The sequence below is a fragment of the Myxocyprinus asiaticus genome, chromosome 42 (genome assembly GCF_019703515.2).
Source record: "Myxocyprinus asiaticus isolate MX2 ecotype Aquarium Trade chromosome 42, UBuf_Myxa_2, whole genome shotgun sequence".
In the NCBI taxonomy this organism is placed as follows: Eukaryota; Metazoa; Chordata; class Actinopteri; order Cypriniformes; family Catostomidae; genus Myxocyprinus; species Myxocyprinus asiaticus.
In genome coordinates, this window is record NC_059385.1 from 24,220,240 (window position 1) to 24,247,889 (window position 27,650).

The 27,650-nt window shown below is 37.4% G+C and overlaps 2 protein-coding genes across 2 annotated transcripts in view; one reads left to right on the forward strand and one right to left on the reverse strand.

Annotated features, from left to right (window-relative positions):
• LOC127432784 (14-3-3 protein gamma-like) overlaps positions 1-27,650 on the forward strand; it is a 678,408-nt gene that overhangs the window by 177,059 nt on the left and 473,699 nt on the right. The window lies entirely within an intron of this gene.
• Positions 1-27,650, reverse strand: part of LOC127432732 (protein unc-13 homolog B-like) — a 145,201-nt gene that overhangs the window by 55,642 nt on the left and 61,909 nt on the right. The window contains exons 9-16 of the mRNA XM_051684109.1: positions 24,167-24,463; positions 23,734-23,824; positions 8,224-8,270; positions 7,919-7,997; positions 6,484-6,558; positions 5,266-5,485; positions 3,788-4,015; positions 3,482-3,623 (exon numbers count right to left, since the gene is read on the reverse strand). Of these exons, the coding sequence (XP_051540069.1) occupies positions 3,482-3,623; positions 3,788-4,015; positions 5,266-5,485; positions 6,484-6,558; positions 7,919-7,997; positions 8,224-8,270; positions 23,734-23,824; positions 24,167-24,463 (1,179 nt within the window). The remainder of the gene's footprint in view (positions 1-3,481; positions 3,624-3,787; positions 4,016-5,265; positions 5,486-6,483; positions 6,559-7,918; positions 7,998-8,223; positions 8,271-23,733; positions 23,825-24,166; positions 24,464-27,650) is intronic.

Below are 27,650 nucleotides of genomic sequence, written 5' to 3' on the forward strand. Positions count from 1 at the left end.
TTATAATTTTTTTTTCACATTTTAGAATAATAGTAAAGTCATCAAAACTTTTGAATAACATAAATGGAACTATGGGAATTATGTTGTGACTAAACAAAATCCAAAATAAATCAAAACTGTGTTATATTATATATATATATATATATATCACCTTTTGCCAAGAATTTGCAGACATGTACTCTTGACATTTTCTCAACCAACTTCTTGATGTATCACCCTGGGATGCTTTTTAAACAGTATTGAAGGAGTTCCCATCTATGTTGGGCACTTATTGGATGCTTTTCTTTATTATTTGGTCCAAGTCATCAATTAAAAAAAAAAAAATGTTTTTAATAAAATTTTAGTTTTGTAATGAAATAATATGAAATATGAAATATGTTGGCACAATTATATTTTTGTCAACAAACTAATTTCAAACATTTAATCATACGCCTTCAGATCAAAAGATTTTTAAGATCATGAGAAACATTTCAGTCAAGTGTTTAAAAACTTTTGACCGCTAGTGTATATTCATCCTGTTTAAGCCAGGTTTCAGTCAAACAGAGCGCATCCTAACTATGATCTGTAATAATTTCATTTACAATTAGTGCTTTGGTTGAAAGAGATCTAATGTTTAGTAGCCCTATTGTTATATGATGTTTATCTTCAAATTATTATTATTATTATTATTATTATTATTATATTTTTTTCATGTTTTATCTTCATAAAAACATTTCTAAATGATTTTGTGAGAGTTTTGTTTTTGGTAGTTCGGGGAACAGACACAGTCTCTATATGATATCTAGGTGATACAGTCTCTATGTGTTGTAATTTATGTGACGTCTCAAGGCAGCTAGCAGACTTTGTATTAGCCAGTTTGTCTGCTTCCTGACCTGAGCCCCAGTTAGTCAAATACTATCACTATTAAGACTATGAGCCAAATTACTAGAGAGGAGAGTGGCACCTTCCCTGGAGGGATGGAGTCCGTCTCTCTTTATCTCTCTATGCTATTCTTCAGACACCACCCAGCCATTCAGTGACACTAATCTACTATAAACCTCATCACCACGATGAGCAGAGAGGGGGCCAGAGCATATTACAGTGTCTGACATAGTTTTTGAAAGTTCACACACCTCTTTAACATTACCTCTAGTGATCTCCGACTGATGAAGCTGGACATTGTTAGTGCTGACATGAATAACAATTTTAGAAAATCTACGTTTAGCATTAGACAGCACTTGTAATTTTGATCTGATGTCAGAAGCACGAGTCCCCAAAATGCATTTAACAATTGGGGGGGGGATCTATTGGAAACCCTAACAGGAATGGGAGAGTGGTGTCGCTTTGCTGAACGAGTATGCGCAGAAATGTTACCAAAATGCCCTGCTGCGTGTGTGTGTGTGTGTTGCTCGCTGTTCCACCCACATCCCAAATAGTATCTACCAGCTTCTCTTTCTCACTGACCTCCACTAGCATTCGGATGCGTGTCTCTAACTCATTAACCTTCTCCATCAACCTGACTAAATCCTTAATTCCTAATTCACATGTAAAACCACCACTGCTGATGGAAGAAGCTATAGTAAACATGTGGGATGTAATGAAGGAAGCAATAACATGAGCAGGTGCCATGACTTACCGCAATTGTTTGTTGTTGTTGTTGTTGTTGTTGTTGTTATTACGGTTGTTCTTGAGCGGTGAGGGTTTGAGATCGATGTGAATCCCTCACGCAATTGTTTGTTGTTATGGTTGTTCTTGATAAGCAGTGCTTTGAAATCAATGCAATAATCCGTGTAACACAGAGGAGAAAATGGGTGCGCAGAGTAAAATGCAAGCAGTTTAACCACGATAAAAATAGAAAGTGGATGCACGCGTAAAAATGCACGCAGTTGAATCACGATAAGAGAATAATGCATAAAAATAAAAAAAACGCTACGTGCTGAAAAATGGCAGAGATTAAAGATTAAATGTGGAAAACTGAAAGATAAGCCATGCAAAGAAAGCTAGCAGGCTACAAACACAGATTCAAGCTAGACACCAGCAGCAACAGGAATTCCAAAGATACCATGTGCTCAGTAGTTCTGGGCTGCTTATGTTGAGTAAAGACCAGAAATATTAAAATATGTCAACAATGTTACCCAGAAAAGGTAAAACTGTGGACAAAGGTAACTTAATTGATATTTTATGCACATTCTACAGCTATTAAGAGTTGTTTAAAATGTTCAATTTTAAAATACACAATTTGTAAAATAAAATGTAAAGGAGTTCCTGAACATTAGCTAAGCAGTCATTTGGAACATTTTAAAATCATGTTCGGTTAAATGATGAAATAATTAATAAAAAGAGCATTGTCATAATTGTAACCTGTGAAATATTATCTCTTGCTCATTTTGCTACTGAATTTTTGCATGTTTTGTCAACTGAGTTATCTGTGTAAATTATTTTTCTGTATGATCAGCTATGTTACCACAAGTTTTTACATTTAAAAAAATACTCTGTTGCCTCCTGTACAGTTATGTATAGTGTCAAGTAACTTCCAGAAGTGTGTTTTATCCCTCTAGATAATTTTATTCCAAAACAGCGCATACAAATTTACTTGCTCGAAAAAATGCAATAACCATTGTGCTTTCTTTGTAAAACTAGAAAGGTATAATCACTCTAAATATTTTTTAAATTTCACAATTTTTGCTTTTGGTGAGTGGTCACATAATCTATCAAATCAGGTTGCTATGTTAATTCTTATGTTAATGGTATTTTCCAAAAGTATACAAAATTACTAAATTCGTCAGTAACATGGTTGACAAAATTAAGCCGCTAACATCATGCTTTTTAAGAAATGTATTCAAAATGAGGCTACCCTGAGTTTGCCAAATAGCATTGTTTTGGGGAAAACTTTCTTCTCACTAACAAATGCCAAATGTACCCCTAATTACAGAATGACACTGCTGTAACTTTGATGTCACTTCCTGTTTCACAAGGTGGTCGACTAGTTCACGTTGTCCGACAAGTAACTGGTCGGTTAGTGAAGTCAAAGCAGGTCGTCTAAATACGTTTTTTGTGGTGGTGCTTTAAAAGGGATCCACTTAGATTTTACCTTTTTTTTTTTTTTTTTTTTTTAAGAGAAGTTGCATCTCTAAATTCATCCCCTTAAAAGCACTGTAACTTTTTTACTGCCTTAAATTACAAATTTCAAGACTATTGGACTTCAAATAATCCGCTGTGAGTGTAAATGTTTAGCACATTTGTGCTAAAGACGAGAGACAAGAAGTGACATTTAAAGCAGTCAAACTGAGATTTCTCTGGTAGAGAGCACCAAGTGCTGTCGGCCCAATCATAGCCTGTTCCCTCAGACAAGTGTACGCAACTATTAAAAAAAGAGATGAGATCCACAACTAGGCGACACACATTTTGAGAACGAGTGCCTGGGACAAAAACAAAAAAAAAAACACAGAGGATGACACTTAAAATTAAAGAGATGGTCTCTGATTGGTTGAATCATACGTACAAATGAAATTTCTCCTCCCACACAGGGTTGAGGTTGCCATAGATAGTCTTGGTCCTCTTCTTGGTTTTACCCACTTGGACAGTCACGTAGGGGTCACTGGAACCAGTCTTATCTTTTGCCTGCAGGCCCTGAGCGCAAACAACTACAACAGACAGATTAGAAGACAGCACGTCAAAGTTAGTGATGAGGTTTCACATTGGTTTATCACTTAAATTTCTAATAAAGCTGAAGTGTATAATTTCTGCAACATAACAGAATTACAAAAATAATCAGTGTTTTAAACAGCATGTTTTGTAGGAAATGCACCTGTGATGGTAATCTTGGCTGACCACTTGGAGGTTCCATCCAGCACGCTTTGCTTTATGGTCTTCATCTGCTGGGCGTGAATGGCCTTACTAATGACAAACACATCTCGGATGACTTCAAAGATCTCAGGTTTGTTCCTCTCACGGATCTTCATGCGATCCTTCATGGCCATGATGATGTTCTGAGTACGATCCTCAGCTCCATGCTTGGAGCTTTTCTCAGCCGCACCTGAATGAAAGAGGAAATTATGGCTACCAGCATTCTGTCAAGTTTTATTGAAATAATTTATTGTCAGATCTGAAGCAAGCATCACCTTTAAATCATTCCTTAACTTTAGCTAATGGACCTGTCATTCAGGGTAATTTCACTGAGAGAAGTCCATCTGGATAAATCAGTTTACCATGACAGATGTCTAACAGTATCAAAAGTAGACAGTAGACAGTAGTGTTTTGGAAGGACAGAACCTCAAACATGCCCCACAGTTTCACCTTCCATTCAATTTTAATTTTTTTTTTTTTTTTTTGTAACATTGTTAGAGATGATAATTAGAATGTGTTTTTTACAGAAAATGTAACATTTTATTTTCTCTTGATTTTAATCAAAATTATGACTTTACCTGTTAACAGACCATAACTCAATATTTCAAATAGACTGAAATTGTTATGTAGAATGAAATCTATATAAACATATTTTTAATATATTATATATTTATAATATTTATATTTTATACTATATAATAATAATAATAATAATATGTATCTTTTGAGGAAACTAATATGTCCTGACAAAAGGAAGAGAGGTAGATTTAAAAAAAGAAAGAAAGGAAGATTAGTAAAAGGTTAGGCCATATCCAACAGATATTTATGACAATATTTATAAAATCAGGCAACATCAAGATTTGCCTTCATTCTGAAGGTCCTCTGTCCATATTTCACCTGCTATGAGGTCAACAAGGTTCTGGTGCATCAACACCATCAGATTTTCTTCAACAGACAGAGCTGAGAATTCGAAACCATCCTCTATTCTCAATTCATTCTTAATTCAAGTTGAATGGTAGACTTGTCAATATTTATAATAAATATTTGACATGATGCCCATTTTATTTTTGTATTTGATGTTGTTGACACATATTGATCGATAAGCAAAGAAAAACTGTGGAAATGCGAATATTGTGAATATTTAATATTAGTGAATACTTCATTACATTATTAATTTATAATACATCAACTTATTTTTGCACTTCTGTAGCCTGTTTTGTCCCGTGTCTCAAGAATCAGTGATCTATTCACAATCCATCTTTCACTCAAATGTAGCTCAACAGGAGCATGGTGCTAGCAACACCCAGGTCATAGGTTTGATTCCCAGGTAACACAAATAGCCTACTGATAAAATGTATACCTTGAATGCACCTTAGAAGCATTAGTTGCTTTGGATAAAAGCATCCGCCAAATGCAATAATGTATACGTAATGTACTTACGCTGCAAGCAGTCGGCATTGAGCAACTCTTGGCACTTCTCATGACACTTGACGCCACATTCTGTGCAGCGCATGCCCTGCCGCGCGATACCCCACAGAAGCCCCTCACACTCATAGCAGTAGGTGGGTGTGGTGGCCGTCCACACCTCAAAGTTGTGAGGCGTGGTACAGGAGATGGGGTAGATTAAAGCTTGTAGCGTTTTCTTATACACATGATTCTTCTGCAGAAGTGAGAGATAAAGTTTAAAAGATGATAAGTATTTATAAAAAAAAAAAAAAAAAAAAAAATAATAGAGCTAAAATTATATTCAGGTTTATTATGAAATTGGATTATGCCTGATTGGATTACTGATGCTGTGTTTACTTCAAGTAATAAAAAATACAGTGTCATAAGTCTGAGAACATAATGAAAATCTGGAATTTAAAAATAAAGTTTTTAGGGGGCCTGGGTAGCTCAGCAAATATTGATGCTGACTACCACCTCTGGAGTCGCGAGTTCGAATTCAGGGCGTGCTGAGTGACTCCAGCCAGGTCTCCTAAGCAACCAAATTGGCCCGGTTGCTAGGGAGGGTTGGATCACATGGGGTAACCTCCTCGTGGCCGCAATTAGTGGTTCTCGCTCTCAATGGGGCGCGTGGTAAGTTGTGAGTGGATCGCAGAGAGTAGCATGAACCTCCACATGCTGTGAGTCTCCGCGGTATCATACACATCGAGCCACATGATAAGATGTGCGGATTGACTGTCTCAGAAGCGGAGGCAACGGAGACTTGTCCTTTGCCACCCGGATTGAGGTGAGTAATTGCGCCACCACGAGGACCTACTAAGTAGTGGGAATTGGTCATTCCAAAATTGGGGAGAAAAATATTTTTTTTAAATTTTTTTAAATAAAAAAAATATACAAATAAAAAAAATACAGTATTTGTGATTTTGAACAATTTAAAACAAGAAAACAATGTAAAATAAATAAGAAATATTTAAGATTCTGCACTATTTTTAGGTCAATAATCAAATAAGCACTTAAATTGTTAAGATTTAATTATTAAATAAAAATATGCAAATACAAGCATTTTCACTTGTGGTCTCTGAGTTTTAGACTCCACTGTAGAATTTAAACTTAAATCTTAAACTTAACTTTTCAAGAGAAACTATATGAAGAGTGACTTCCCAATTAAATGTCTGGACACAGTATGGTCTGAGACAACTAGACAATTATACTAACCAGTTCCTCATCTTTTATGGAGGAGCGTGAGGCCATTGCAGATGCAATACCTGCCTTCCTGGCCTGAACCAGAGACTATGATAGAAAGTACAGATGTTAGAACAGTGGAAAACATTGCAAAATCCCTGTAAAACACCCCTGGTGAAACAGATGATGAAAACAAGGTGTAGAAATCTGGATGCCAATAACAAACATCTAAACCAAAGAACAACAACCAAGAACTCATAAACTATGGTTGGTAACTACAGTATGGGAGTCCCAGAAATCAAAAGGCAAACTAAAATGAATGTGCAGTTAGGGGACGAGGGGTTAAGGAAGAAATTAAATCAAACCACCACTAGTAAGCCTGGGTATGATCTGAAGCATCCAAAACACCCTGTTAAATGTAATGTAACAGCTCCTTGTAAAAAGCCATTTTTGACAATAATGGCCCACACATGTCAATGCATGTAGGAGGAAAAGCAAGTAAACTAATTAAAAGTAAACCAGTGGATAGGTTGAGTGTTTTGTTTTTGCTTGTACAGTATATCAAGTAAGATTCTAATTGTTTGCAAATACATTCATTATGTATAAAATGTTGCACTGCATGCTAAAGACCCAATAAGATGGTCTGGCAAACATAAAAACACTTGTGTTGACAAATTTCCTATTAAAAAAGAAGGTTCTGCAGGACATATTGTCATGTTCACTTAGTTATTTATCTACAATTAATATCATAACGTATCTATTTTAATTTTATGAGAATGTATTTAAATAACAAATTATAATATTCTTTCAAACAGCAGATAGTTCACTGTACATGCATGGAATGTTTAACAATTAAACATTGTTTTATCATAATGTACCTCAATTAATTTCACAAGTAATTGTGACAATTTTTCTACCCATGTATTTGCATACTATTAGAGCAATACTGATCACATTGTTACAATATTGTCTAATCAGACTTGATATATACAAACAAAAAGTAGGTTCGGTCTCATCTGAGGGGTATTCTAAAAACTTACCATAGCCTGACCATGCAGCGTGAATGCGTTCAAGAGAGTTGTAGAGGTTTAATTTTAGGTTTTTCATGGGGAGAAGAGAGGGTTAAGAATTATTTTTTTATTTTATTATTTACAATGACTTCATATTTTTTGAGTCAGAACTAAAAGGTATAATGCTAGTCCTTTATATCACTAATGATACTGGGAATTGTTTAAATAGGCATTTTTTGTAAGGAGTGATTTAAATCCAGAAATATTTTCCTGAAATTGTTGACTTAATATTTCATTGATGATCAAGCAAGAACATTTTTAGAAAGACTGGACTTGGAGCGTAATTTGTTGCCATTGTGGAATAACACCATGTTGAGGAGAGTTATAAAAACACAGGTAGCTCTGTTCTTCATTGTACTGTAAGACAGACCACACAAAAAGCTTAAATAAGCACTTACCACATCGCTAACCAGGGGAATGGCTTTCTTCTTCCGTAGATCTGGCATACTGTCAATTCCAAATATTCCACTGCCATTTCTGTGGATATCAACACTTTGTAAAGGAGTACTTTCCATGCTTAATAATTAATACATTAACAGGAAAACATATTCATAATTAATCATTAATAATGAATAAATAATTATATAACACATTCATTAATAGTTAATGACACACCGATAGTTAAACAAAAACTAAGAAATTAAAGTTACAAAAAGTCACAGGCTCACTGTTTATTATCAATAGAGTTCAATGATAAACTTACCCAGCTTTAATCCAAGCATGTCTGGAGTTATCTCCATTTTCTTTGCCCTATGGCATCAAAAGAACAGTTTAGAATAATTACCGTGAGGGGGCAGCCAAAAACAACATTTGACTCAAAAAAATAAAACCTAAACAAGACCTAAAATAAATGACGAGGACAAAGGATTGGTTGAGTTTCACCAAAATGCATGACAATGCAAACCAAAACAAGCCAACCAAGACTTTATATTGAGGATGACATCCTCATAGGCAGAAATTCTTGAAAATCTGATCTAAATGACTGACATGCAACTCATGAGATCAGAGCAGGATATGAATTGAAAACAAAAGGGAAATTAAAAATCAACTTTTAAAACTTCTGGAATACAGAACTCTCAAAACTTGCTAGCTAATTTAAACGTATTAACCCTTAATACAGTTTGTTATAAGCTTTCTGTATAACTACTTCAGGTGGACAAACAGCAAATCTTCAGAATACTATTGAAAAGCAATTTCTGCCTCTCAGATCATGTTTTTTCAAATTTTGTAACTGCAAAATACAAATGAACAGTGTAACATATGGCGCTTCGGGGATAAATAAAAGAGACTAACAGTTGAAAACAGACCAGGGATTAATGTAGCCTACTGATCAGAGTTGGGGATGTTAATGTGTTTTCTGTAAGTAACAAGTACTTAATTATTTTAATTTAGACTATAATACTAAAGTCATGCATGTTACTTTCCTTTTTAATTTATTTACTGACAAATACAACTGAAAACCTCTTCCTTCCCCATAACATGTAGGTCTACAGTGTGCATGAGTCTACACTGAAAAGTAAGCAGTGCAAAGTGACAGAACAAAACTAAATTGCTCCCATTAAAATCAATGAAGCTGCCCATAAATCATAATGATGGAACTAAATAAGCTTTTTTAGGAGTGATGCAAAAATGCAACATTTCATTTTCCAATACTGGTACTGGGGTATGCAAAATTTGTATAAAAACTTTTTGTCAGATCCCTTAATGCCAAAAATGACAAACTTTTAGTAAACTGTCACTGTGTATGTCATCTATGCTAAACCATTAATGGCAACATCCATCCTCGCATAAATGAATATACAGATTATCCAGCTGGCCATTCTGGGTTCCCCAAGGCATGTGGTGTTTCCATTGCTTTAAAAGGCAACAATACAACAAGACCAAGACTAGTATTTCCAATGAATTTAAAAACATGGCACATTACATGAATCAAAGCATAACAAAAGAGAAGCAAAATAACACATAAAAACATAAAAGGACAAAAAGCATTGAATGTTTAATTAGAGCTCTTCTGTGTATGACAGAAGATGCAGAAAATGAAGTACATGTAGAGGGCAACCTCATACACATATTTTATGTTGCAATAAAGAATGCACATTCAAACAGAATGGATGAACAAAACGTTGTCAATATTGGGAATAAATAAATAAACAAAATAAAATAAAAAACAATAATGGGAATTGACCAAAACATAATCATAACCTGATCATCTTCCCTGCTTCCCTCTGTAAGACAGAGTAGGATAAAGGGAAAAAAGAAAGAAAAAACAGTAGATTTGGTGTGATACAGATTCACAGAAACAGTAGGTAATGTAGTTAAGCTGAATGACAAATGTAACTCAGTAACTACACACAAAACTTTAGATAGATTTTTGGTTGGTGACCCATAATAAAATTGTACCTTGCTTAAGTTCTTCCTCAGAGAATGTGTTCTTTGAGGCATTGGCAATCCGGGACAGTCTATGTCGATGTCTCTTCTCTTTGAGAACTCGTTGAATATTGGCAAGGCACTTCTGGTGGTGAGGGTCTACGAGGGCTGGTTCACTGTCAACTCTACACCCCGCCTGTTTCGCATCAACATCTGTCTCCAGTAATCCAAAATTGGTTCCCTCTGGGCTTATTTCAATATTACCTGAGCCAGATGCCACTTTGTCAGGATAACACTCAATGCTCCCTGAACTGGGGTCCAAATGTTTTGGGCTGAGCTCTGGAATACACTGTGAATTGAAAAGTATTGGATCTGGCAAAGGTTCCTCTATGGTATCGGAGTGGTCCACTGAACAGTATTCAGTTGGAGTATGAGAAGGGGAGAGAGTGCTTGGAGTAGAAACTAGAGGCTCAAAAAATTGAGAATTGCATAGTAGGGTTCGTAATTCCAGCTCACTTTTGTCACCCTTCTTTCGGGGTGACTCACTGAGGTCTAAAGTCCTACTGTCAGTAGCTACAATATTGTCTAACTTTGATTCGCCAATGGTCGTGCCTACCACTTCAAGTTCATTTGATTTGCAAGGACTTGAGACAATAGACTTGATGTCCTCATTTAGACACTGGGGTTCAGGTGTGTCAAGCTTCGTCAGGGCTCCCCTTAGAGCTGACTGGAAGGTTAGCATGGCTCTGCTCATCTTTGCAACATCATACCCTAGAGTAGGTGGCTGTGAATCCTCTGTGTCGGTGTTCTCAGAGTAATCTGGATCATACTGATCTTCAGAAACCCCTTCTGGCCACTCCACATCGAAATGTTCTTCACAGAGGCAATGCTCGCAAGAAGAGTGTAGATTCTGGCAACTGACATCACAGTCTGTCATTCCAACGGTTGAGCAACTAAGGCTTCGGGACGGCCCGCTAAATGATTCATAAGCATAGGCGTCTATCGTGTGGTATCCTGAACTTCGGGAATACATGCAATTCGATGCACAGTCACATCCAACATCACTCACAGTCTGTTTTTTGGGATGTCTCCAATCTACAACACTGGATGAACTTGATGGTGAGTCATTGTGGTTTCCAAACAGTAGGGAGAGGTGTTCCGAGCTGCTCCGTGACGAATGACCTGGTGTGCTGCTGGTCTCTCCACCACTGTACCTGTACCAGGCATCTGGATGCCCATTATTTTCCATTTCGTCTGCACTGTTCTGGCAAGAGCAGTAATCCTCTTCACTCCATCCAGTGTTTTCACTCCAACTACCCTCTCCACTCATGCTCAGCTGCATTTCTGAACATCTCCAATTGCTACTTTGTTGGACAGCCTCCCTAAAATAAACACTAACATCTTGATCTCGACTGTTGGAACTATGACCTAATGACAGGGAGCTAGTACTTATAAACTCATGCCCATAAACTTGCTCAAGATGACTGTAGTCGGACTTCTTAACTCTGGAGGAGGGTTCATGGTAGTTCTCAGAAATCTCAGGGTTTGGTAATTTGTCTCTTTGAGTTGCATCTTGATAATTAGTTTTTGTGTCCCACCCTGACATATTAGGTCTGGTCATGAGAGGTCTCCCTTCATTCTTATCCAATTTTCTATGCTTTCCTATTGGGCTATTATTTCTGCTTTGGGAGACAGTACCAGGATTCTGCCTACCAGGGCTCCTTTGATGAGCCACAAGTCTTCGAGGTGACAGATGGCCTACAGCACCAACCGAGTACAGCTCCTCGATTTCCATCAACACAGCATCTACACAACAGGACACCTCATCCACCGAGCCACTCACAGACGTCAGGTATTGCCTCAAGTCTGAGATCTCCTCCTGGATTTTATTAATCCCCTGCAGCTCCTTCAAGATGTGCTCCACTATGGTGCTTGAGCCACTTTCTTTTTTCTCACCTTCCTCTGTGTTCTTAATTCGGCTTTGTTTGTTATTCATGGCACCTCTTCTACCTACATAGCCAGAGCAACTGTCTTCTGTTTGGTCTGCAGGCTCCAATGTAGGTCCATTGATGCATGGGATCCTGATATTACCCTCACTGTTAAGCTCCACCTGCCCAATGAAGGTTTTCTTGGAGGTTTTAGTATGACCCACAAAACTACGTTGAGTTGAGGGACTACTCTCATGTCTAGAAGGGTCTCTCTTTATGCCACAGATGAACATGTCATTTTCTATCTCCACAGGAGAGCTCTGGGAGTCATTGATGGTGAACTCCCCTGAGTTCTGGAGGAATCTCTGAATCTTCTTGCGTAGGCCGTGACTGACCTTAGGACTCTGGGTCCTCTTCTTGCCAAGCTCTCTTTTCTTAGACATTTTTGGCTGAAGTTCGCCCAACGCACTTGTTTCACCATGCTCACTGGAATGGTTCCGTGATAACATCCCTTAGAATCAGATGTGCCTCAGGTACTCACCAGAACCTTGATGTTCTGGTGCATGTGATTACAGAGCTGTTGCATTTCACCTATAGTACACAAGGCAGCACTTTTCAGTTCAAGATCAAACAGAGCCTCAGGCCCACCTGATATTTGAGAATAACGACATGCAATGATTAATATTAATTTCACATGTTTATTTTGTAACATAATGGAGGTTGCAAAGATCTTCATGTATAATCCATCTATAACACATGGGAACTCAATAGAGCTGTCATAATTTGCATGTTAACGTATTAAATGATCAGCGTTTAACACTAACACATTTATTCAATTTGCCATTATTACAGTTTAATGTTATGAACGTCCTCCAAACAAAATACCAAACAAATAATTATACATAGGCCTAGTTTTAGTTGTCTTGAAACTGAATTAATTAACACCTTAACTCAGAAAACAAACTGTGGTTAATTATGATCAAATATTTTAAGTGATTGACAGCCCTACTGATTTTTTCAAGCTCATTCAAAATCATTAAGACTGTACATAATCTATAAATTATACTAATGCAGACTTTGTTGAAACATAAAGCTAAAGGTAAAAGAAGTGAATGACAGTCAATCTATAGAGCAGGGCTGATTTTTCACTCCATATTACCATCTTTTTCTCACACACACAAACCCAAGTAAAACCACGCCCATTACAGGAAGAGGGTAAGAGTGAGCACGCTTGGATCTCTGCCATGTAGTGAAGAAGTACCACAGAGAGCAAATGGATTATGGAATTGTGACAGAAACCCCTTAGTGGCATCTGGGGATATCACAAGTCAAACAAGAGAGTGGATTCTAGGCGAAATCATCTGTCACTTTGGAAAAAGGTGTGATTTTGTAAAGCTGGCCTTAGCTTACTAATTAACCTTTCCATTTAAACACACTCCAAGCAATTAAAAAACAGCACTGCCATAGTTCAGTAAAGCACAAAAAGCATAAACCATAAGTGTTAAAAAAAGGGATATGTAATCATGTGTTCAAATGAAAACTTATAAGCTATAATCTTGTTACAGTACACTGTTGTAGAATTGATTAGGTTCAAGACTACCAAACTGGTGGGGCATATTCCACACAAAAAGCTAAACACATTTACTTCCTGCCTGTCACATTCTAACAGCAATGGTTACAACATAGGGAGGGTGACAGGCCAGCTGTATTCACTGTGCATCATGATTGTTAAGCAGAACCTGCCGGGTTTAATAGCAGCTTCACCCTGTTTCCTGCCAGTCAGAGCAAAATGTTAGCTAGTCTCGTCTGGGTAAACTAGGCTGTTTAGTTTCTCTCCCTTGTCATTATTTATGGGTTTTAAGAAAATATTGTTCTAGAAGGCTATAATGGCTGTTGCTGTATGTCATTACGATTGTCAATTTTATGTATTATGTACTCATAATTATCCCACAAAAATAGAAGCAATTTGATGTGTTGTTTAATTAATAAAACAAATAACAAAACCACTCATACCAAAGCAACATTTCCTCAGAACTCATTAAACATTTTCCCTGTCACACTAATGTTGGCCTTTTATACAGTTAGCTAACGGACTTGTTCCTTACTAGCCAGGCAAATGTACAACATTAGAAAACATTCATATGGTGTCACAATTTTAAATGTCTTTTCTCAACATAATGTTCTGAGATCATTTATATGCAGAAAAAAACCAGGTTTATAATTAAAGTAAAATTGTGGGCCATCAAAAGGACAGAACACAGATTTCCATCATATGTGCTTGCGGGACAAAAAATCCTACCAGGCAGTCATTAAAATTCAGAGACGGTCCTCTTTGTTATTCTCCAAAAGCATTTAATGGCTAACATGATCTTTACTGTGACTCCAGCAATGAGCATTTAGGTCGGCACTTTTTAAGGGCACTTTTTGGCTGCCTGCCATGTAACTGCAATAGGCTAAAATGCATGTCAGGGACAGCAAACAATAAAATTAAATGAAAGCTCTGTCATCATTTACTCGCCCTCATGTTGTTCCAAACCCTTACGATTTTCTTTTTTTCCTTCTATGGAACACGAAAGGAAATGTTAGGCAGAATGTTAACAAACATTCACTTTCAGCTTTTTTAACATAGACTCCACAGTAAGTGAAGTGAATGGTAATGAAGACTAACATTCTGTCTAACATCTCTTTTCTCCATACTGATTTGGAATAACATGAGCATGAGGAGGTGATGGCAGCATTTGTATTTTTGGGTGAACTATTCCTTTAGAACTATTCCAAGTTAAAACAACTAATAAATCAATTAGCCATAGTTCTGAACCCAATTAAAATCTATGACACCTATTACTGGACACTACAATAAAGGCATAACTCTATGTTATGCACATACAAAATCATAATGAAAACTCTAAATTTCCAAAGTCACAACTCATATATTCCTATTACACATTCCTAAGTCACCTCAACACATCCACCCAACATCTAACCTTTGTCCAAAACCACTCTAAAGGGTTGAGTTGTGCATTCACATGATAAGAGTAGATCTGGCAAAAACGAATAATTATACACTTTGAAGGACGGCCCTGCAGACCAATGAGGTTATTACTGATATGTGGATAAAAAGGCCTCATTAGACCTACTGGAATTAAATGAGATTGTGAACTAATTTCTGTGACAGTCATTTTGCAGATAGCAGAGGTATCATAATATTTTAAATTCTTGCCTAATTTATTATTCCAACCTACAGACAGATACATGCCCCAGAAATTCTAATAAGAATACATTCTAATAACTCAGCCAAGTTGAGCCTAGTTTTTAGGTCAGATTTGTACTTCTGTGAAGGGCTATGAGACATTAGACATAGCTCAAGTTAATCGGTTCTCATCACTAGTGCTCTGTGCTTTCCCTGTTTTACCTAGCTTGCACACATGGCTAGTATAGTATAATATGAGTGCTCAACAATATATATGTGAGAGCAATAGGCCAGCTGACAGTATTGTCACTTGCCCTTTTGGGGCAATGCTTACGTTATTGAGTAATTGTTCATGTACATGATAGGTGACATGTAACATGACTAACTTTGTGGACTGAATTAATTACGTACAAGAAATATATAATTGTCGTTTTGTGAATTCGAAAATAATATTTATTTAATCGGCACTAGGGCCAGTGAATTTTGTTTCCATTAACTTATTAAATGGACAATCCCCTTGAGCAACCTGCATTTAGAGACATGAAATCAAAATTGACCATATTTACTTTCTTAATATACATTCCTGGTCTTATTTTGAACAATTCTTCAATGCACATTATTTCAAAGATATATATATTTTTTTTTTCTTAATCATTTGCTTTGCCTCTTTCCTTATTTTGCTTTGACTTTCCTTATCAGCTTAATTTTACTTATTTTCAACCCATCCCTCCAACCCACCTGCCATATAGAGACCACTTTTCTTAATTTAATAAATTCTCGATAAATGTACCCAAGTCCTGTCCAACATTTTTTCTCATTCAATTCCATGTTTTACCCTGATTTATTTAATATAACAGGAGTAAATGGGTTGTCAAATGCATTTCAGAATGAATTTCTCAAGGGTGCAATGGTTATTTCTCTTGCCTTGCAGGGTCTGAACCAACAACTTTACGGTTGCACTTTATTTTACAGTGCGTGTACTTTCACAATACTTACAAGAAAGTACTGAGTAATATTAGGTAACTACATGAACTTAGATACAGTTCACCCAAAAATTATAATTTACTCACCTTCCTGGCATCCCCAATGTGGTTGAATTTTTATCTTCTGCAGAACACAAATGAAGATTTTTAGAAGAATATCTCAGCTTTGTTGGTCCTCACATGCAAGTGAATGGGTGCCAACATTTTTTAGTTCCAAAATCCACATAAAGGGAGCATAAAGGTAATCCATATGACTCCAGTGGTTAAATCCATGTGTTCAGACATGATATGATAGGTGTAGGTGAGAAACAGATCAATATTTAAGTCTTTTTTTTTTTATCATACATTCTTTCCCTGCCCAGTAGGGAGCGATATGCATGAAGAATATGAATCACCAAAATCACAAGAAGAATGTGAAAGTGAAAGTTAAAGTGGAGATTGACTGAGCAAGGAGGAGAATTTATAATAAAAATGGACTTCAATATTGATCTGTTTCTCACCCACACCTTTCAAATCACTTCAGAATATATGGATTTAACCATATATTCTGATTTCGTCTGGAGTATTTTTATTTGGCCCTTATGTGGATTTTGGAGCATTAAAATTTTGGCACCCTTTCACTTGCATTATACGGACCTACAGAGCTTTTTTGTGTTCAGCAGATGAAAGAAAGTCATCCACATCTGGGATGGCATAAGGGTGAGCAAATGATGAGAGAATTTAAATTTTTGGGTGAACTAACCCTTTACTTTGGATTAAGGTTAGGGCTGGGGTTAGGATTAGGGTTACTACCTAGTAATTACTGTAGTTGTTGTAATTATATAGTACATATGTTTAGAACAGTACTACAGTACTAGCAGTACAAATAAAGTGCTACCAACTTTACGCTTACTAGCCCTGAGTTTGATCTACACCACAAAACACAAGAACAATGACACAAAATGTCCCAAAGCAGGTGCTTCACCCCATCTGCCTTTTTTGTCTTCAGCCAAGAGAATGAGTCCATATGTTTTGAATATTATAAACCAGGTGCCCTCCCTGCTGGAAAACCCCCCAGCCTAAACCAGTCTAAGGTGCTTAAGCCAGTGTCCCAGCCTTGCTGGTTTTAGAGGGGTTTTGGGCACTTGTTGGCCGGGTAAGGCTGGGAAACCAGCTAAATCAACCTGGTTTAAAGTTGATCTTTCCAACAGAGTTAGCCCTACTTCTAAATAATAGTACTTCTATTGTAGTACTTCTAATACATTCTATAACACCTAGTGTTTGGTTTCTGTGGCCACTTGAGGTATTTTGAAGGGCATGAATAAGCTGAGAACGATCACAACCCCACTACAGTGTGGACAAAAATGAATTAATAACTGCAACCTCTAGATTACAAAACATCATACTGCATTCAACAATGACTGATTTTCACCAGGGCAACACTGAACACTGAAAAGGTACACAAAAAGTGCAAAACTTACCTCATAAAAGACTAAATACAAGCTACAAAAATCAAGTTTCACTGTGAGTATTCCAGAACATCCAAAACATTCATGAGTAGAACACAGCAAATAAAAATACTTCCAGATTGTTAAATAAATCAAGTCTGCTGTTCTGCAAGGAATTGTCCAGTCGGCTGCTTTGACATTCCAATATATCTACAAAAATGAGGCAGCAGCAACTCAGCTCTCCACACAGTAACATCCACGCAGTGGAGTGGGTTACAGTCTAACCAAGTGTGGCACTCTCACAGTGGAGAATCTCTCCCCGAAACAACCTCCTCACTTGCTCTCTCTCTTTCTCAGTGTCCTCTGGCAATATATTCCAGCACAAAGCGAATCTGCAACTGTCAAAATGCCAGCGCTCCATCCCTCATCTATTCCCCTACTCCCTTAGAGCCATTCTTTTGCTGTGTGCCCACCACCTATTAAACATCTGCATGTTACAATGCACTTTGGTTTTTCCCCTTCATACATAAACACAGTCGGAAATTGTATACATAAATACAATTAATGGTGTGACATTGCTTTAATACAAACAGGAGTGATACAAACAGTGAAGCATCCCAGAGCTGATATACTTAATATCAGCACTATTGGAATGCCACCTGTCCAATCAAATTAGAGGACCAGAGGAACTAAATGTTGTACAATCATCCATTAACATGGCAAGATATGTTATCACATAAAAAGGAACCACAAAAAATACAAATGTACATATACGACATATAGTCTAAGAAAATAGCACTACAGATACCGAAAATAGATCTGACCGATATTTTTTTTTTTACAGATATTCACACTTTTCTACTCTGTTAGCTATTCTTGAATATTAGGTCTACCGATAATTAACACCATTTAAAGAAAGGGTCTTTAAAGAAAAGCAGCCAACATACATAAGGAAACAGAAAATAACAATATTCAAAGGCCAAATAACTTAAGATATTGTTTGCATAAATTACTCAACATAACAGAAAATAATTTTCAAGCTTACACTTAAAAATAACAGCAACAATTATTATCATTATTGAACATTCATAATGAAAATTATGTTTTATATTGTTATATTAATTTATATTTCTAATGATAACTTTTTTGTGTGTCAATAGCAAAAACAATTAAATAAAAACTGTTAATCAGAAAATAATCTGTGTCGGTATTAGCCATAAACAAAATCATATTTGTCTTTCTCGCTCTAAATAGCAGCACTGCTACAAACCAATGACCTTTTTAAACTTCTAAGGAAAAGAAGATGATGACAAGGCCAATTAGGCAATATGTCAAATCAAGCCTCATTACTGTTTAATTCAGAGAGGTGTGTAAATCTTTATCAGCTGTCATTTCTGCTTCTGACTTATGACTGTAAGATGGCATATGAGAAACTGATCTACAGCTAATGCTCCATTTCAAACTTTTATAAGAACAAGCTTATCTCATGTCCTTCATCGCACAAGAATGTATATGGCTGTGCATTGTGCTAAACCACACCCTTTGTCTCCATTCTAACCCTACCCTATTCAATTAGTAAGCTTTACATAACATTTGCCAGCAAGTCTCAAGCAATCACTATAATGGAGCCTCTGTGAAGATTGTCATATGTGAGAGTACTTAATTAGCATTAGCCATGTTAGGGTAATGGAATAAATTACACCAACTGCCCACATTCATATATATATATATATATATATATATATATATATATATATATATACACACACACACTGTATATATTTATGTAAATATACAATGCATTCATAAATATTCAGACCCCTTCATTTTTTCACATTTTGTTATGTTGCAGCCTTATGGTAAAATGCTTTAAATTATATTTTCCTTTACGTCAATCTACACTCCATAACCCATAATGACAAAGCAAAAACCAGATTTTTGATTTTTGAAAAACTGAAATATCACATTGACATAAGTATTCAAACCCTTTGCTATGACACTTGAAATTTAGCTCAAGTGCATCCCATTTCTCTGGATCATCTTTGAGATGTTTCTACACTTTGATTGGAGTACACCTGTGGCAAACTCAATTGATTGGACATGATTTGGAAAAGCACACACCAGTCTATATAAGGTCTCACAGCTGAAAATGCATATCAGAGCAAAAACCAAGCCATGAGGTCAAAGGAACTGCCTGCAGAGTTCAGAGACAGAATTGTGAGAGACACAGATCTGGGGAAGGCTACAAAAAAATTTCAGCTGCATTAAAGGTTCCCAAGAGCACAGTGGCCTCCATAATTCTTAAATGGAAGAAGTTTGGAACAACCAGGTCTCTTCCTAGAACTGGCCGCCCAGCCAAACTAAGCAATCAGGGGAGATGGGCCTTGTTAAGAGAGGTGACCAAGAACACAATGGTCACTCTGGTTGAGCACCAGAGATCATGTGTGGAGATGGGAGAAACTTGCAGGAGGACAACCATTACTGCAACACTCCACTGATCTAGGCTTTATGCAAAGTGGCCAGACGGAAGACTCTCCTTAGAGCAAGACACATGAAAGCCCACTTAGAATTTGCAAAAAAGCACCTAAAGGACTCTCAGACTGTGAGCAGCAAGATTCTCTGGTCTGATGAAACAAAGATTGAACTGCTTGGCCTCAATTCCAAGTATCATGTCTGGAGGACACCAGGCACCGCTCATCACCTGTGCAACACCATCCAAACAGTGAAGAATGGTGGTGGCAGCATCATGCTGTGGGGGTGTTTTTCACTGGCAGGGACTGGGGGACTGGTTAGGGTTGAAGGAAAGCTGAACGTAGCAAAACACAGAAATATCCTTAATGAAAACCTGGTCCAGTGCACTCAGGACCTCAGACTGGGCTGAATATTCACCTTATAACAGGACAATGACCCTAAGCACACAGCTAAGACAATGCAAGAGGGGCTTAGGTACAACTCTGTGAATGTCCTTTAGTGGCCCAGCCAGAGGCCAGACTGGAACCCAATAGAAAATCTCTGGAGAGACCTTAAAATGGCTGTCCACCGACGGTCCCCATCCAACCTGACAGAGCTTGAGAGGATCTGCAGGGAAGAATGGCAGATAATCCCCAAATCCAGGTGTACAAAGCATGTCGCATCATACCCAAAAAGACTTGAAGCTATAATTGCTGCCAAAGGTGCTTCAACTAAGTACTGAGTTAAGGGTCTGATTACTTATACCAATGTGATATCAGTTTTTTTCCTTTTAATAAATTTGCAAAGTTATCAAAAATCAGTTTTTTGCTTTGTCATTATGGGGTATGGAGATATATTTTTTTTTATGCATTTTAACATAAGGCTACAACATAACAAAACGTGAAAAAATGAAGGGATTTGAATACTTTATGAATTCACTGTACACTCACCGAGCACTTTATTAGGAACACCTGTACACCTACAAATTCATGTGATTATCTAATCAGCCAATCATGTGGCAGCAGTGGAGTGCATAAAATCAAGCAGATACGGGTCAGAAGCTTCAGTTAATGTTCACATCAACCATCAGAATGGGGAAAACGATGATCTCCTGGGATTTTCACACACAACAGTCTCTAGAGTTTACTCAGAATGGTGCCAAGACCAAAAAACATCCAATGAGAGGCAGTTCTGCAGACAGAAACGCCTAGTTGATGAGAGAGGTTAATGGAGAATCTCCAGACTGGTTCGAGCTGACAGAAAGACTATGGTAACTCAGATAACCCCTCTGTACAATTGTACTGAGCAGAAAAGAATCCCAGAACGCACATGTCGAACCTTGAGCCGGAAGGGCTACAACAGCAGAACACCAATGCAATAGCAGATGTTCAACACCAATGTTCAATGCATAGCAGTTGCACCCCCCAAGAACATCAGTACTTGGACGCTTTACTGTTTGTATCACTTCACTTGTGTCAGCCATTCCAAACTGAAGTGTAAGAGAAGCGCATATGTATAAAAGAGCAAGATGTGTCTTTTCATTTTTCCCTGTGATATTAAAGATTTTAGCCTGCGGGTGGCGACAAAAGACCATTTTTATGTGTTATGAGCCAGTTAAGTTTGACATGCATTGCGTCAGCACACATCAGCCAATGAGCGGTTTCATTGAACTTATCGGCAATGTCTCTCACTCAGTGATCACTCGGCTTACTACTACTACTATATTACAGAAGGGAAATGCAGTTAAACTAACAGCTTCCGCATTTAGACTTATAACAGCTGAGAGACACAACAGACGGAGTAATCAAAAACATGCTCAAGGCGCTTACATTTTACAGGAGTTTCCGCTTTGTGAGGAGATATAAATAATCAAAATGGCGGAGGAGAGAACGGTTTCTACAGTGAATGACTCTTGAACCGGCTACGCGAAATACTCGGGGGGAACCCCCGCTTGGACGGCTATTTTTACACCGAGAAAATGGGATGTATTTGACCAGAATTTCCATTATCTTCAGCAAGTTGACTAACACTATATTACAGTTTGGGAGACGCGTCAGACGCAGATAATCACACAAGTTCAATCGCTCTCTCTCACACATGCACACACACATCCTTGTTTCTCCAATGACTTGTTAGAAACAGCCCAAGCTATCGTTACTAGTTATAAAGTGACGTGTTCGATTTAGTAACAGAGGCTTATGCGCATCTTTTGAACTTGCAACGGAAGATCCTGATCTGTGGCGTAAGAAAGTATTTTTTTTTCTTTTGTGACAGTCCTTAGTTCTTCCTCATTGTTTTATTTACTTGCACTTTGAACTGTTTTATAAAAGCAATATCACACTCGCAATTACCTGCAACTGAATCACAGCCATGCTGATGTAGGGCCATACAGTACTCTTGCTTGTGTGGTATTGCTTTAAAATATTTATACATGTACAGTATATATACATAAAGTATATATACATACAGTTTAGATTACAATTTATATATTTTTTTTTTTATTAAAAAACATGACCACATTTGTATACTGTATGTAAGTGTATGTTAATCAAGAACATACATGTTTAACAACCACACGTGTATGTTTAAAAATACTACACAAAATAAAAAATATATGTTTATAATTAGCAGGCTGCTAATGTGTATTATTCTCTATTTCTTTCAATCAGTCATTAAATACTCTTCAAGACACACACACACTATCTCTAGCTCCCTCTCTATTTTTAATTACTCCTTGAGACTTTATCAGTGATATCAGACAGCAACTCTTTAGACTTTGACCTTGGCCCTGCAGAGTAATGCTGTTTGGTCTGGGGTAAGCAGGCACCCTCAGAATTCACAATCCAGCATACCTTACCTTGCTAATACTATATTGGAAGACTACTTCTTCCAATAAAATGTACTATTTATAGTTTCAACTGACCAACTGAAGATAAAACCCATTTTACTTATTCAATCTTTAAAGATAAAACTCAACCAATCCAAAACAGATGTTGATAAATGAGCTGGGAGGGGTGGTGCAATTCGTACTTAAATGCTGGTGTGCAGTAAAAGATTCAAGAGATAACTGAATAACAGACTGATAAAAGGGTGGGTGGTATGAACAGAATCATATATCATGGTATGAGCAATTTTATATAACAGTAATGGTGTCACAATATAGTTATTTCTGCTAGAAATTTAACAAAATGGTTAATATACAGTATTTTAAATAACCATGTAGAAATGTTCATTTTTGAATAATCCAGTGATCTTTACCAATGAAAGGTACATTTGATTATTCTCTCTTTCTAGTTTTAACTTGATGGATGCAAACCAAAAATATGTTTATCATGAATGAATAAGTCTGCCATCAGTGTTAAAAACAAACTAATTAAACTAATAACATAAACACAGTTGGTCCCACCTCTTTATTATTAGATGAGCCCAACCACTGTAAAATAGATACTAATATAGAAGGTATGTGTGTAAGGTAAACTGTGATATTGTTAAGCACCCCTAAAAAATTAAACTCCATTTCTTGTAACACACTTAAATAAGTTCTTCCTCATCAAAGACTTGTTTGGGACACATGCTACTCTGTATTTTCACATCTATTTTTCTTTGAGTATTTAACAAAGAAGTCATGCTCAGTAACCATTCAAATATACAGTATCTACCATGGTATACTGTAAATGTTATAGCAAAGTTTCTACCAATTGACATTGTATATACTATCATACCACCCAGCCCTAATTAATAAGATGCTAGTAACTGGTGCAGGTTTATAGGATAAAAAAAGGGTAGTGTTTGAGTTGAAGTGTGAAACTGGATAAATCAGAGAAGGAATAGACAAAGGAGATGGAGGGTATGAACTCCCTATTATACCTCCTTAAGCTGAATTCTCACTTTGTTGATTGCCTTCAGCCAGAGCACTCTAGATGGAGAGAATGGCAAAGGTGATCCATCATCCTGGAAGCTGGAAAGAAGAAAAATCTTACGCAATTTAACTCTTGCTATCGCATGTACTCATTCTAACAAATTTACATTGCAGGAACTCATAAGCAGGCCCATTTTTGTTGCTTTTTCTGCACAGATTATGGGGGAAAATCAGCAGAATTAATTCATACATGGTAAAATGTGTTAAGGCTTCATGGAGCTGAGAGTACCAAAGTTGTAGTTGTCAAGCAAATTAGCCTAAATATTTAATTCACAAACAAGCAAGGTGTGGGAAATATGTAGAAGCTTGTGAATAACAGGTGTTTGAATCTGTACATGCAGATTCCATGTGGTCCTGCTCATAAATCTCGACAATATATACCTTTTGATAGGCTTATCAGGTGTTTTGTCCACTTGAGTGACCACTTCTTTTTTCATGCCACTGCCTAGAGCCTTTCCATTTTCTTGGGACGATTTCAGTCCGTCATCCTCTCCCCAGTAAGTATGTCCATTGGCAGAATGATGCCCATTTCTGGATGGCCGATAGCCAGTACTGTGGTAGGAATGGTAGGACTCTTCCAACTCTGAACAGGCAGCACTTTCCTGACCAGCCTCACTGAGCTGAGAACTGGTCTGGCTGAGGTTCCCAGAGGATCCAAAGCGACTGGAGTCCACAGGGCTAGTTTTTGGAAAAAGAAACCAAATAATTGAGTAATAACATAAAAATATGAATACAAATACCAAATTTGAGATTTTTTGCAGTTATTAATAATGTCATGAGAACTAAATGCTCTGCATTAGCAGGCCTAAACTCTAATCAATTATGAAATACGGTACATACTACACACAACTAGAAATACAAAGTCACAAGGAAGCAAAGCACAGTTACAAAAGACACATACGCACTGAGGAATAATCACACACTGGGAAAGCCATCATTTCCTGAAACTAAAACTAAAGTCAGTATGCGTGTTTACATGCACATTACTATTCTTATTCTACATGCTGGATTATGTTGATTGTGAATAAATTATGTTATTAATACTGAGCAATATAAATTCTGTCCACAAATTCTTGTCTTGGCATAGCGAGAATAGCTGATACCTGTGAGAGCTGCTAATCATTTTGAATTTCACTTCAACACTGAAGTCAGATTCAGAAAGGGCCAAATTTACAACATGGGTTATTATCACTAAGTCTCATTTACTGATTTAAAAACATGACTGTGCATGTAAACGTAGTCAGTGCAACATAAATGGTTTGCAAAACCATTTATTATGCTGCTACTAGCCTTTTCGGAATCAAAAGGTCCTTCTTTTCCTGCTGTAATCCTGAGGAGACATCTGTAGAAAGTGGGGTCTGGATATGGATTTCAAGTTCTTTTTGAAAAAGAGGATCAGGTGTGGATGTACTGATTTGGGGTTTATCTGTTTCATTTGTTGATACTTCACTCTTTTGGACTTCTGTATCAGGGATATTTTCAAAATGTGCAACAACTTCTTGTTTTATGTCATCAGGGTGTTTAATTTCACCATTTTTCTCCTTTGGGGTAAAATTGCCATTTCCTATTTTAGAAGTTGTATTATCTTGAATGTCTACTTTATTTTCCTGAGCTTTAGGCTGGGTTGTAACAACAGGGAGGGTTTGCTGTGTAGGGGGTGCTGGAGATTCTTTCTGCCATGGGAAACCTAATTTTGCTCCAAACATAGATGTAGGAGTTTCTATTGATGCCACTGGCTTCTCCTCTTGAAACAGTCCAGCTGAAAATGACTTGAATCCAGAAAGAAGCTTGACACCTTCTGTGTTTGGTATTGTGGGTGGTGAAGAAAAGAATGAACCAAAAGACTTTCCAGCATCTGCAGCTCCAGCTATGAAACCGAACTTGGGTGCTGTTAAACCTGGCATGCCAAATATAGACTGAGAAGGCTCTGATTTTGGAGGCTGCTGTGTCTTTTTTGAGGTACTGTCTATTGGAGGTTCTGATTTGTCTGCATTCTTAGCTTCTGGTTCAGAAACGGTGACAATTGTTTTCTCATGTATTACTTCACCTTCCTTAATAGGCTCTTTAAAAACTATTTCAGTTGCTGTGGGTTCCACAGTTGCCAGTGTTAAATTTCTTGAAGTTTCATTAGTAGGCATTTCTTCCAAAGGCAAAAAGTTTTCAACTTTAACTTTATCATCTTTGCTTCCAGACAATGTAACATCCCCTGAAGATAATGAATCAATTTGTGCACTCTGATCTTTGACTGATTGAAGGTACTGAGGAGTAGAAGGAACAGCTGGTGTTATGTCAGCTGATTTGGGTGGATCCGGTGACTTGAACATGTTAAAAATGTCATTTTTTATGGATTCTGTGGGTAAGCTTCCGGGAATGCCAAAAAGTGAGTTTTTTTGTTGTGACTGAGGCCCTGGTGCAGGTGAAGACTTCTGAAAAAATGAAGACTGTGGTTGTGAGAATGGACCACCTGATGAATTTGTTGCTGAACTAGCACCAGAGAACATTTTAGACATGAAGCCAGTGAGTGCTTCAGCTGGAGAGTCCATGACAGATTTTTGTGTTTCTGAAGGTTTAGGTTGGTCCTCAGAGTCAGGAGCTTTAGTCTGTGTTGAATCAGTCTCTTGTCTATGCGAAGGTTGGAAATCTGTAGATTGGATCTCTGTTTTTGCATTCTGTACTGAAGCTGAATCAATATCCTTTGATACACATTTGGGTAAACTAGAATTATTTGTCCCCTGAGTAACATCTAAGTTTCTTCCTTCAACAGGAATTTTCACAACTGACTCAAAATGTTTTTCAGCCACATCAACTGGAACTGAAGAAACAGAGGCTGTTTCTCCCTGATTGGCCACGGAGTGCTTGGAGATATCATTCTGAGGCTTCTGTGGTTCATATTTCTTTTCCTCCATGAATGCCATATTTAACAGGCCAAAGCCCCTGGACTTTAATTTATTATCCTCAGTGGCATCCCCTCGTGAGAAAAATGATGTAAATAGCCCCTCAGTTTCAGATGTTTTTGATGTTGGTCCTGTTTGATTAGGTGTAGATGTTGGACTTGGACCACTGAACATGGAAAGAAAGCCTTTTCCGGGAGAATCTTTAGAAGCTACTCCAGGTAGAATACCTCCTAATAATGAAGAAGCCTGCGGAGTGGCCTGTTGTGGACTTGACCCACCAAATACAGAAAACAAACCTTTTCCTGGTAACTCGTTAGAAGCAGAAGCACCTGAAATATTACTCTCAACTTTATGCCCTGCACTGGGCTGTGAATTAGGTCCAGAAAACATAGAAAACAGACTTTTGACTGGAATTTCCTTTGATCCTGGGGCACCAGCGAAAATTCCACCAAGTATTGATCCAGTCTGAGAAGGGGCATTTTGAGAACCTGAACCAGAAAACATTGATAACATGCCTGGGGATGCCCCTTCGTTTGGTGGTGCTATACCCTGGGCAGAAGAACCCTCTTGGAGCACTGGTGACTTGCTGAATTCAGAAAATATAAAACCACCATCAGCAGCTGTCAATTCATCTTGAGGTGCTTTTGGGGTTGACATAATAGGATCAGAGTGTGGTGTAACCTGTGTTTCACTTGGCTGAAGTATAGCAACTTTACCATGAGTTTTATTTGATACTAGTCCGCTTATGAGTAAAGAGGGTTGAGATGGGTCTGGCTTTGGAATCTGTCCTGTGATCATAGATGACAAGCCATTATCTTGTGGCTCTTTCGATTCTTCACTATCAAAATCAGTAGAATGTGCCAGTGAATTTGGTTGTGGGGATGGCTGAAGGCTAGGTCCCATAGACAATGGGAGATTTTCAATTTCTGATGACATTTTACATGGCTCATTAGCTGGGACAACAGACTCAG